Raw genomic sequence first — 12,519 nt, 5'->3', positions numbered from 1 at the left:
AAAAAAAAAAAAAAAAAAAAAAAATGTAGGTCTGTCCATAGCGTGCTTACTACATAGGGTTGTTGTAGGGATTCTTTGTTAGATATTTTTCTTATAAGAAAATTTTGCCCATCCCGAGTTCAGGAAGATATCTTCCATCTTCTAGAGTGTTTTTGGTTCTGAATTTTATGTTTAGGTTATGATCCATCTTGAATTAACTTTTGTGTGTGTAGTATAGAGGTTGAGGTTCATTTTTTTCCCAATTCAGTTGTTCTAGCACAATCTGCCAACACATTTTATTTTCTCCACTTAATTGGCATTTTGGTCAAAAAGCAGTTGACCATCTACGTGTGAGTTTCTTTCTGGACTTTACTCTGTTCCATTGATCTATTGTCTCTGCTTACCAAGAACCACATTGTTTTGATTACTGTGGCTTTATAGTAAATACCAAAGTCAGGAGGAATAAATTTTCCAACTTGGCTCTTGTTTTCCAAAATTTTCTGGCTATTCTAGATTGTTTGCATTTCCAGATAAATCTTAGAGCCAGTCTGTCAATTTCTTTTATTTATTTATTTTTGAGATGGGAGTCTCAGTCTCACCCAGGCTGGAGTACAATGGCTCAATCTCAGCTCACTGCAACCTCCACTCCCCCACTCCCCTTCAAGTGATTCTCCTGCCTCAGCGTCCCGAGTAGCTGGGATTACGTACCTCGATAATTAATTTTTGTAATTTTAGTAGAGACGGGGTTTCACCATCTTGGCCAGGCTGGTCTTGAACTTCTGACCTAGTGATCGACCCGCCTCGGCCTCTCAAAGTGCTGTGATTACAGGTGTGAGCCACTGGTGCCCAGTCAGGTGCAGTGGCTCACACCTGCAATTCCACCATGTTGGGAGGCCGAGGCGGCTAGATTACTTGGGCTTAGGAGTTAGAGACCAGCCTGGGCAACGTGGTGAAACCCCCTCTGTACAAAAAAAACACAAAAATTAGCTAGGTGCGGTGGCATCCTTGTGGTCCCAGCAACTAGGGAGGTTGAGGTGGGAGGATTGCTTGAGCCCAGGAGGAGACTGCAGTGAGTGGTGACTGTGTCACTGCACTCCAGCTTGGGTGACAGAGCGAGACCCTGTCCAAAAAAACAAAAACAAAAAGCTGGAATTTTGATCAGGATTGTGTTGAATCCATGAACATATGTATCTCTCCATTTACTCTGGTCTTTATTTCGGCGGGGATTTCAACGTCGTTTTCAGCGGGCACAATATAGTTTTCAGTCTTGCACATCTTTTGTTACATTTATTTCTATGTATTTGATGTTACGTTATTTAATATTGCTGCTGTATTTCTGGTTTTATTTTCCGTTTTTTTGTTGCTAGCATGTGGAAATGCAATTAACTTTTGTGTGTGTTTTGTACTCTGCAACCTTGTTCAGTTTATTAGTTCTATATGTGCTTTGTTTTGGTAGATTGCATCCCTAAGGCCCTGCTACTCTGGACTTTCCTGATGGAGATGGTAATAGGACCTGTACTGAGAAGAAGGAATGTGGGGATTTATAGTGATTGTTTAATTTACGGTGTTTGGGCCGCACCCGAAACATATGAAAACAGTCTTCGGAGGAGGGAGGCGGGGTGGGTGAGGCATCCTGTATTTTCAGTTTCTGGGGAGATTCTAAAAGTGCACTTGTGAACTCTTGATTTAGGTGCCACGCGGCACTCAAGCCGAACGGCCACTGACCCTCGCCTGAGGGCATCAGGGCGGGATGACCTGGGCACCACGGTCACGCCCAGGTCGAGGCCCCCACCCTTCCCCTTCTCGGTAAAGGGCAGGCGAGTTCCGGGTTCCCTTCTAGGTCCAGGCGAAGGGGAGGAGAGCGCCCCACAGACGACAGGCGCCTCCCGCCTCTCTCCTTCCATAAACAGGCCGCAGTAACTGCCGTCCCAGCCCGGCCCGCTGCCTCCGCCTCCCACGTGGACACACCTGTTTACCCTTCCCCGCCCGACCGGCGGGAGGCGCCACGGCGACCCCAGCCCCGCCCGGGATTCTCCGGGGTGGCCCGGCCTCCCGGGGCACAGATGAGGACCCCGACCTCCGGGGGGGCGGACGCTGGCGCGAGGCCCCCTGGCCCGACGCTTTCCCCTCGCCCCTTCCAGGTATGCGGAGATTAAAGAGGAGCTGGAGGAGCTGGACCGCATCGCCGAGCAGACGCTCTACGACCTGTACAAGTACAACTCCACCGCCCTCGAGGCCCGCTCCCGCGGCCGTCGCGACCTTCGGGGCACTCTGCCGCACCCCCTGCGGCGCCTGAGGGTCCCGCCCCCGCCCGACGGGGCCCGTCGTGCCCGTGGCGCGGCCTCCGGCGTTCAGGACCACAACCCCCAAGTGGACAGGAAGGACTGGAAGATCGGCTTCCAGCTGGTGAGGCCCGCCGCGCCCCGGCCCCGCCCACCCAGTGGGCTCCGCCCCTTTCCGGACCCGCCCACCCAGTGGGCTCCGCCCCTTTCCGGACCCGCCCCCGCGGCCCAGTGACACCGTGCGGGGCCCAGTGACACCGTGCGGGGCCCAGCGGGCTCGCGAGCAAAAAAATAAGTGAATAGATACAAATAATAACCAGATAATCAAAACACCTCTGGGTGCCCCAGCTTATGGGGCCTCCTTCCCGAGGTGGGAGGGGGTCTATGTAGAAGCGTCTCAGTGATGGGAAGTCAAATCTATTATGGAAAATGTACTTTTATTATTATTATTATTATTGTTTTACTGTTTCTGGTCCTTGATTCAGGAAGGAAGATGCAACTTTCTGAATTCCAGTCCCACTGGTGGGACTCAGTTGGGACCCTCCAGCGTGATGGAGAACTGGACTAACAGCCCAAGATAGAGAATAAGGAGACAGTTTTTTAAAAAAGGAAACAATTTTTTTTTTTTTTTGAGACGGAGTTTCGCTCTTGTTGCCCAAGCTGGAGTGCAATGGCACGATCTTGGCTCAGTACACCCTCTGCCACCCGGGTGCAAGCGATTCTCCTGCTTCAGCCTCCTGAGTAGCTGGGATTACAGGCATGCGCCACCACGCCCAGATACTTTTGTATTTTTAGTAGACACGGGGTTTCTCAATGTTGGTCAGGCTGGTCTCGAGCTCCTGACCTCAGGTGATCCGCCTGCCTTGGCCTCCCAAAGTGCCGGGATTACAGGCGTGAGCTGCCGCACCCACGCCTGTAATCCCGGTACTTGGGAGGCCAAGGAGTGCAGATCGCCTGAGCCCAGGAGTTTTAGACCAGCCTGGGCAACATGGTGAAAACTCGTCTCTACAAAAAAATATAAAAATTAGCTGGCGTCGTGGTGGCACAAGCCTGTAGTTCCAGCTACTCAGGAGGCTGAGATGGGAGGGTCGCTTGAACTCGGGAAGTGGAGGCTGCAGTGAGCCTTGATCACACCACTGCACTCCAGCATGGGTGACAGAGTGAGCCGCTGTCTGAAAAAAAAAGGAAGAAAGAAAGAAAGAAAAGAGCAAGGGAGAATGAGGGAGGAGCCCAGGGAAGGTGATAGGGAAGTTCCCACTAGTAAGAGGGGGCTGGGGACTGGAATTCTAGTCCCAGCTCTTTCGGGGATGAATGTCTTGATCCCTCAGTCTTCCCATCAGTGAAATGGGAGGGAAAGTCTTGCTCCTCTCCGGCCCGGGGGACGCATAAATGAACCCAAGCTGCGTGTGCAGCTACTGGTCTCCCTCCTGGCCCACAGCTCCCTTAATCCCATGCTCTCCTGGTCCACGCTCCTGGGGACTTCTGCTTCTCTTCCGCTTCTGTCTCCCGACTCCTGGCTTCCGACCCCTATCCATCAGTCCTCAGAGCCCCAGACCACTCATTCTTTGCCCTTGGCCCTGCCAAGGGGCCTACCCCTGGCTGCGTTTCCCCTCTGACTCTGGTCTCTGTGTCCAGTGCAACCAGAACAAATCAGACTGCTTCTACCAGACGTACTCATCAGGGGTGGATGCAGTGAGGGAGTGGTACCACTTCCACTACATCAACATCCTGTCAAGGCTGCCAGAGACTCTGCCGTCCCTGGAGGAGGACACGCTGGGCAACTTCATCTTTGCCTGCCGCTTCAATCAGGTCTCCTGCAACCAGGCGTGAGTCAGTCCTGCCTGGCTCCTTGCTTTCCGTGGGGTCCCCTTCCCTGGGTGAGCGTCACGCCCTGCATGGGCAGAGCCCAGGAAATGTTTGTTGACTAAAAAAATGCCAGTACCAGCAGGCCAGGGGGAAGTACTGGCTTCGGGTCCACACCCTGCCCCAGAGAGAGCCCTACGCCCTCCTGCTGCTCCCTGGACTGCAGGACCTGAGGGAAGCGGCTTCACATGGATGCCTTGGGGGCTTGAGGTTGGGCTTTGAGAAGCCAAAGGTTGGAAGCCTGGGTCTTGGTCTTTCTAAGGCCCCTTTCTCCCTAGCATCAAAACTCAAAAGGGCCTGGAAGGTCATCTGTCCCATATACTCTGCTCCCTGAGCTGAGGCTGGCAGTAGGAACGAGATGGAGTGGCATGGGTTGAGGGAATAAGCCTGAGCTTCCGCTCTAGCTCCGTCACTCTTGGCCAGGTGACTGTGGGTGTATCGCATCATTCTTCAGAGACTACTTCTTTGATTGTAAAATGGAAGTAAAACAAAAATGAGATTCATTCCATGTTCGTTCAACAAATAGTTCTGACTGTCTGGGCTATGTACCCGTCACTGTTCTAGGCATTTGGGCTACATCAAAGGAAAAACTATATAATCTGCGCCCCTTTGGCACTTTTACTCAAGTGATGAAGATGATGATGATAACACTTATCTCAAGAGCTGTAGCAAGTGCTTGAGATACAAATGGTGAGGGCACTTTACAGACCGAAGTAAACGATGGGCTCATTACTCTTGTACTGAGACAGGTGAAGTGACTTGCCCTTGGGAATGGGCCGGCCCTGGCTAAGGATTCTTCCCACCCCACTGCCCCTCGGACATTCATTCTGTGAGGACCCCTGTTATAATGTCCTTGCAAAGAGCTCATGGCAGCTGTAGGCTCTCTGAGGGCTGGTGGAGGCTGAGGGTCCCCGTCTGAAGCCTCCGGCCCCCTCCTCCCTGCCTCCTCCTCCTGCATGTTGATTTTCAGGAGGCATCTCCCTGCCTCTGCTCTGGCTCTGCTCTACAGGGGGGCCTTCCCTCCCCTGTCCCTGAAGAACAGCCGGGGGCGAGGTGTCACTTCTCACCCCTCACGCACACTCTGCTCAGTACACGATTTTGTTCGTCTTTAGTCTTTGTGTTTGTTTGAAGACAGAAGCTACCAGCTGGGAAGTAAGATGGTAGCAACACCTAAGCCTGAGTCAGCCCACACCTGCCACCAGGTCCCTCTAACCGTCACCGTGGCACCTGTGCTTTCCCTATGCCCTCATCCAATGCCCTCCCTTTGCTCCATGTGCCTGCCTCCCAGTCAACAGGAAGTCCGTGGTTCATCTTTGTCTTGGCACGTAGCCACTTAGGTCAGCTCAGAGCCTCACTTTCCACCTGGGTTGTTAGACCCACCCCTCCACCCTACTGTGTCCTTCTGCCTCCAGATCCTCCCTTCCTTCTGCAACCACAGGAAGCTTTGTACTTGATCCTTACTTCACTTCACTACACAGACCATTCCAGTTAGTCCTGTGTGTTAGTCCATTTTGTGTTGCCGTAAAGGAATATCTCGCTGGGCCCGGTGGCTCACGCCTGTAACCCCAGCACTTTGGGTGACTGAGATCGGCAGATCACCTGAGGTTGGGAGTTGGTGACCAGCCCAGCCAACATGGCGAAACCCCGTCTCTACTGAAAATATAAAAATTTAACCAGGTGTGGTGGCACGCACCTGTGGTCCCAGCTACTCGGGAGGCTGAGGCAGGAGAATTGCTTGAACCCAAGAGGTAGAGGTTGCAGTGAGCCAAGATTGAACCACTGCACTCCAGCTGGGGCAACAGAGTGAGACTCTGTCTCGAAAAAAAAAAAAAAAAAAAAAAAAAAGGAATATCTGAGGCTGGGTAATTTATAAATCAAAGAGGTTTAATTAGCTCAGGGTTCTGCATATTGTACAAGCATGGCACCAGCATCTGCTTAGCTTCTGGGGAGACCTCAGGAAACATTTACTTGTGGTAGAAGGGGCAGAGGGGGGCAAAAAAGGGACACCAGGCTCTTTTAAACAACCAGCTTTCAGTGGAACTAATTAATAGAGTGAGAATTCACTCATTACTGCGAGGTGGGCACCAAGCCATTCAAGAGGGGCCCGCCCTGTGACCCAAACACCCCCCACTAGACTCACCTCCGACACTGGGGATCACATTTCAACATGAGATTTGGAGGGGACAAACATCCAAACTGAATCTTCCTGTTTAAATTCCTTCAGTGTCTCTCATGGCCTGCAGCGTCAAGTTGGAGCTCCTTAGTATGGCTTTCTCACCCCTCTCCTGCCCCGTAACCCGCACCCTTTCCCCCACCATATGATCTTTTTTAAATAACGCTTTTATTGAGAATAATTCACATACCATAAATGTATCCTTTTAATATGTACAATTTAGTGATTTTTAGTATATTCAGAGTTGTGTAACCATTACTGCTACCTATTTTTAGAACATTTTCCTCCAAAAAGAAACCCTGTACCCATTAGCAGTTCTTCCCCCATTTTCTCCCCTTCTCCAAGCTCTGGGATCCACTCTTCTGCTTTCTTTTTTTGAGACGGAGTCCTGGTCTGTTGCCCAGGCTGGAGTGCAGTGGTGCGAACTCAGCTCACTGCAATCTCTGCCTCCCAGGTTCAAGTGATTCTCCTGCCTCAGCCTCCCGAGTAGCTGGGACTACAGGTGCGTGCCACCACACGCGGCTAATTTTTTTGTATTTTAGTAGAGGCAGGGTTTCACCATGTTGACCAGGATGGTCTTGATCTTCTGACCTCGTGATCCGCTGCCTCGGCCTCCCAAAGTGCTGGGATTACAGGCTAGAGCCACCACGCCCGGCCTCTGCTTTCTGCCATTATGGATTGCCTATGGTGGACATTTCACATGAATGGAATCATACAATATGTGACCTTTTGTGAGTGGCTTCTTTTATTTAGCATAACATTTTCAAAGTTTATCCACGTTGTAGCATGGATCAGAGCTTCATTTTTATGGCTGAATACTATTATATTTTGTAGATATACCACTTTTTTTGTTTGAGACAGGTTCTTACCCAGGCTGGAGTACAGTGGCAGGATCAGACCTCACTGCAGCCTTGACTTCCTGGGCTGAAATGAACCTCCTGATTAAGTCTTCCAAGTAGCTGGGGCTACAGGCTCATGCCACCATGCCTGGCTAATTTTTTTTTTTTTTTTTATTTTAGAGGGGCTGAGTCTCACTATGTTGCCCAGGCTGGTCTCAAACTCCTGAGCTCAAGCCATCCTCCTGCCTCAGCCTCCCAAAGTGCTGGGATTATAGGCATAAGCCACCACGGCCGGCCCACATTTTTGCTTATCCATTCTCATCTGATGGACATTTGGATTGTTTCTACTTTTGGCTACTATGAATAATGCTGCTATGAACGTTCTGTACATGATTTTGTATGGATCTGTGTTTTATTTCTCTTGGGTGTTTACCTACGAGTGGAACTGCTGGGTGCTATGGCAACTCTATATTTAACGTTTTGAGGAACTGCCAGACTTTTCCAAATGGCTGCCCCATTTAACATTCCCAACAGCCATGTATGAAGGGTCTAAATTCTCTACATCCTCCCCATGTAGCTGTCTGTCTTTTCGACTTTAACTGTCTTAATGTATCCCTGTAATCGTAATAGTGAGCTAATACAGCTCTTACTAAGCCTAGTCACCATTCTAAGCATAATTCAATGCTCATAACACCCCTGTGAGGTTGACATGTTTGTTATCCCCATTTTACAGCTGAGGAAACTGAAGTACAGAGAGTTGAAGTAACTTGTTTGGTCTGGCATCTAATGCTTGTTAGAGCCCCAGGATTCAAATACCAGGAATTTAATTCTGGAGTCTGTGCTCTTAACCATCACATTATACTGCTTCTCATAGGCCACTACATTAATGTGCTTAGTGTGTATCTCTGTGAGTTTTTGCAAAATGTGTATTTAATTAACATAAATGGTATTGTGTTATAGATCTCACTTCACCTATTACTTTTTTTTTTGAGTCAGAGTCTCACTGTGGAGTGCAGTGGTGCAATCTCAGCTCACTGCAACCTCCACCTCCCGAGTTTAAGTGATTCTTCTGCCTCAGCCTCCCAAGTAGCTGAGACTACAGGTGCCCGCCATCATGCCTGGCTAATTTTTGTATTTTTGGTAGAGACAGGGTTTCACCATGTTGGCTAGGCTGGTCTCGAACTTCTGACTTCAACTGATCCGCCTGCCTTGGCCTCCCAAAGTGTTGGGGTTATAGGCGTAAGCCACCGGGCCCCACCCCCTGCTTTTTTATTTTTTAACGAAGTTCTATGTTTGAAACCCATCCGTGTTGTTCCACCTTACCTGCTCATCCAACCTGTGCATGCTTTCTCTGGGGGCAGCACCCACCACACTGTGCTTGTCCCCTCTCTGTGTGTGCAGGGCTCACCAGCCTTCAGGACTGGCCACTTCTGTAGCCTCTCCTTCATTCCTTCCCTGCATCTAGCCTGGGCTCTAGAAGTGCTGACTTCCCAGCACATCCTAGAATGTGCAGTGGTATGTCACGCCTCCGTGCCTTTATTCTTCAAGGCCCATGGACTATCCCAGGCCATCTAGTTCCAATCTCCTCATTTCACAGAAGAGGAGAATAAGCTTAGAAACAATGACTTGCTCAAGGCTTTACAACCAGAGCCCCACTCCTTATCTCTGGCCAGCCTCTTCTTCCTCTTCTTTTCATTCCTTCTCTGCCTCTCACCAGCCAAAGTCCCCATTCCCTCTTTGCCCTGCTCCCATCGCTAGCTCCAAGATGGCAGGGTAGCAGAGCACAGATTCTCTCTGTACCGTGTGGCACACGTGCTGTGCTACAATCCACACAGCCTCCCTGTTCTGGAACCTGTGATTTGCTGTGAAATTGCATTCCTACTGCAGCAGTGTTGCCTCTGTGATTGCTTTCTCTCTGTCCCCACACCTGTCACAGATGACTTTTGGATCCCCCATTCTGAGACATGCTGATGCAAAAGTCTCCGGGAAACACTTGGTCTCATTCTTGCCCTGGGAACTTATCTTCCTCCCCCCAACTCCGTGCTCATCACTGGTCACACTCTCTCCTTTAATCCTGCTTGCCTCCACCTCTCCATTTCATTCATTCATTCATTCATTCATTCATTTCTCACTCAACAACTGTCTAGCTTCCCTCCACCTCTCCATTTCATTCATTCATTTATTCATTTCCCACTCAACAACTATCTAGCACCCCTCCACTTCTCCATTTCATTCATTCATTCATTCCTCACTCAACAATTATTAATCATCTCCCCTATCTCCTAGACGACAGGAACTGTGCAACTAATGCAGAGATGACACAGAGATGAATGAGATGTGGCTCCTGTCCTCAAGGAGCTCATGATTCATGGGAAACTAACATTTAGACACATGAACAGTTAGGGACACTGCAAGAATCTTTATAGTGCAACAAGAGATAAGTCACAGGGCAGCAGGGAAGTCAAGGCCAGTGAGCTCAGATGGCCTGGTGAGAGGAGCCTGGGCTAGAAGGTAGATGACCTGGGTGTGAACCCCAGGCTCGTCATCACTGTGTGACCTTGGGCCAGCTGTTTGAGTTCTCTGAGCCTTAGCTTCCTCCTGTGTGATGTGAGGATGAGGCTCTCACAGGCTGTTGGTTGGAGTGACTGAGGGAGTGTGAGTAAACCTCTCAGTATTGTGCCAGCACATAGTAGGTGATCAGGAAACAAATGGCTCTGAAAGGCACAAGTCCGGTAGGAGTTTAAGGAAGTGGCGATTTCTCTCCGCCTCATCTTCCTGCTCCATGGACCACGTACACTTTCCTCTCTGACTGTACTCTCTCTCCTGATAAGGAATTACTCTCACTTCCACCACCCGATGTATGGAAACTGCTATACTTTCAATGGCAAGAACAACTCCAACCTCTGGATGTCTTCCATGCCTGGAATCAACAATGGTGAGTGACTCCCCGCTTGCTCCGTGGCCGCCCTCTGCTTCAGCCACTCACGTGTACTCACCTTGAGCTCACCTCCTAGAGCTGCGGGGAGGAGTCCTCTCTGCTCTCTCTCCCCAATAGGCGCCACATAGTCCATTCCAGGCATGAGAGGAATCCTGTCCCAGGCCTTCCTCCTGCCTCCAGAATCCAGCTCAGGGGTTGCCAGGTCCCATTGCAGGTCTTCCTGAGCTTGCTCTTCTTGCAGCGTTAAGAGATTGGGCCAAGGCGAATTTCCATCTTCTACCTCTTCTCCAGGATTCCCGCCCCTACCAACTCTGCCCTCTCTGCACCCCTAGGTCTGTCCCTGATGCTGCGCACGGAGCAGAACGACTTCATTCCCCTGCTGTCCACAGTGACTGGGGCCCGGGTAATGGTGCACGGGCAGGATGAACCTGCCTTTATGGACGATGGTGGCTTTAACTTGCGGCCTGGCGTGGAGACCTCCATCAGCATGAGGAAGGCAAGGATGCTGACGGGGAGGCCTAGAAGGAAAGCCCAGACTGCAGAGGGGCGGGGGGAAGGCATGGGGGGTGGGTTTACCAGCTAGAAGGCTGGGGAGGGAGAGCGTGTGGGGTGGACCTTGAGCATGTGGAAGTCTTCAGGAGCAGGAATGAGGGGCAGAGGGGCTGGCACTGGGAAGTGGGCCCTGCAGGGTGGACCCTGGGAGACAAGGGCTGAGAAGGTGTTCAGGGCATGCTTAGGATTTCTGGGAATGCTCTGGGCCCAGTGGCCTTGAAATGGGCACTGGGTGGGCATGGGGGTGGCTAGAGGCATGTATTGAGAGGGTGAGGCAGGTAGGAGGGGTTGGCAGGTGTGAGGCACAACCTGGGACTGAGGGAAGGCAGGGAACTGAGAGACACTTGCTCTGTCCTCTGATCTCTTGGTGTATGTGGGTTCATAGGAAACCCTGGACAGACTTGGGGGGGATTATGGCGACTGCACCAAGAATGGCAGTGATGTCCCTGTCAAGAACCTTTTCCCTTCGAAGTACACGCAGCAGGTGAGGCCCAACCTCTGTGGCAGCCACCCCAGGCCTGCCCCGGTCAGTCCTGCAAAGCTGGAGGGGAGTGTGTGTGAGAGAGAGAGGGAAATGGGGGTGGGGGGGAGTGGGGGGTGGGGGGGAGGTGGGGAGATTGGGGGGTGGGGTGGGGGTGGAAAGAAGATGAAGGCTCTGTGCAGAGAACTGCTGAGATCAGGCCTGAACCCCTCTCCTCTCCCCCTCATCTCTTCCAGGTGTGTATTCACTCCTGCTTCCAGGAGAGCATGATCAAAGTGTGTGGCTGTGCCTACATCTTCTATCCGCGGCCCCAGAACGTGGAGTACTGTGACTACAAGAAGCACAGTTCCTGGGGTGAGAAAGCGAGCCCCTGCCCTGCCCCGCTGAGCGCAGCACTCACCGAGCCCAGGCGCTCCTTCCTGTCAGAGTAGTTTGTTTGTGGAATGACTCCCACCTGCCGGGAGGAATCCTCCCTCGCTCTGGTTTTTCAGCCTTTGCTCTCTGCCTCTGTCAGTTTCCCTCTCCCTCCGTCTCCCTCTTCTATCTCTGTTCCTACCCTCTCAGTGTTGCAGTCTCTCTGTTTTGGCCTTTGTGCATTTGTCAAGGAATTGCCCCATTTAAAAATAACCTGCAGCAGAAGGAAGGAAGAGCAGGTGAGAAAATCTCCAATGCTTCCTCACTGACTGCTAAGGTTTCAGTGCACACTCTGCCAACAGCTTCCCTGCTCCGTGCCCAGGGCGCTTAACTGGGCAGGCTCTGGAGGCACTGGTGGGGTACACAACACTTGCTTGGGGCACAGGAAGAAAATATTAGAAGTTACATGGGTCTGTCTCATTCCTTCACATTTTCCATCTTACGTGCTTTAGAATGGACATACTGTATCCATTCAATAGTAGAGGTATGCAATTTATAAATCAAATCCATGAGGGCCTGGCATGGTGACTCACGCTTGTAGTCCCAGCACTTTGGGAGGCCGAAGCGGTGGATCACAAAGCAGGAGTTCAAGATCAGCCTTGCCAAGATGGTGAAACCCCATCTCTACTAAAAATACAAAAAATTAGCCAGACGTGGTGGCACATGCCTGTAATCCCAGCTAGTCGGGAGGCTGAGATAGAAAATTGCTTAAACTTAGGAGGCAGAGGTTGCAGTGAGCTGAGATTGAGCCACTGCACTCCAGCCTGGGCGACAGAGTGAGACTCCGTCTCAAAAACAAAAACAAACAAACAAGCAAAAAAAACGAAAATAATCACAGATGCTGATGGTGGAGTCCCAACCCCATCATCAGTTTACAGGCACATCCATGCAGACTCCTGAGAGCTGCTAGCGCTTCACTAAGAGAACAACGGGCCACAAAGATTCACAAAGAACGTGAACCAAGTTTCTAACACAGACCAAAAAAAAAAAAAAAAAAA

The 12,519-nt window shown here is 50.9% G+C and overlaps 1 protein-coding gene across 4 annotated transcripts in view; it reads left to right on the top strand.

Moving 5' to 3' along the window:
• The window catches only part of SCNN1A (sodium channel epithelial 1 subunit alpha), a 32,693-nt gene that overhangs the window by 12,688 nt on the left and 7,486 nt on the right, over window positions 1-12,519 (top strand). For all 4 annotated transcript variants that reach the window (XM_032254545.1, XM_032254544.1, XM_032254543.1 and 1 more), the window contains exons 3-8: window positions 2,121-2,385; window positions 3,897-4,087; window positions 9,968-10,071; window positions 10,407-10,570; window positions 11,012-11,110; window positions 11,344-11,461. In XM_032254545.1, the coding sequence (XP_032110436.1) occupies window positions 2,121-2,385; window positions 3,897-4,087; window positions 9,968-10,071; window positions 10,407-10,570; window positions 11,012-11,110; window positions 11,344-11,461 (941 nt within the window). The remainder of the gene's footprint in view (window positions 1-2,120; window positions 2,386-3,896; window positions 4,088-9,967; window positions 10,072-10,406; window positions 10,571-11,011; window positions 11,111-11,343; window positions 11,462-12,519) is intronic.

Source organism: Sapajus apella, unplaced genomic scaffold, assembly GCF_009761245.1.
Source record: "Sapajus apella isolate SASKATOON/1434 unplaced genomic scaffold, GSC_monkey_1.0 scaffold86, whole genome shotgun sequence".
In the NCBI taxonomy this organism is placed as follows: Eukaryota; Metazoa; Chordata; class Mammalia; order Primates; family Cebidae; genus Sapajus; species Sapajus apella.
Note: the sequence above shows the minus strand (reverse complement) of the source record. Positions and strands in the feature narration are given on the sequence as shown.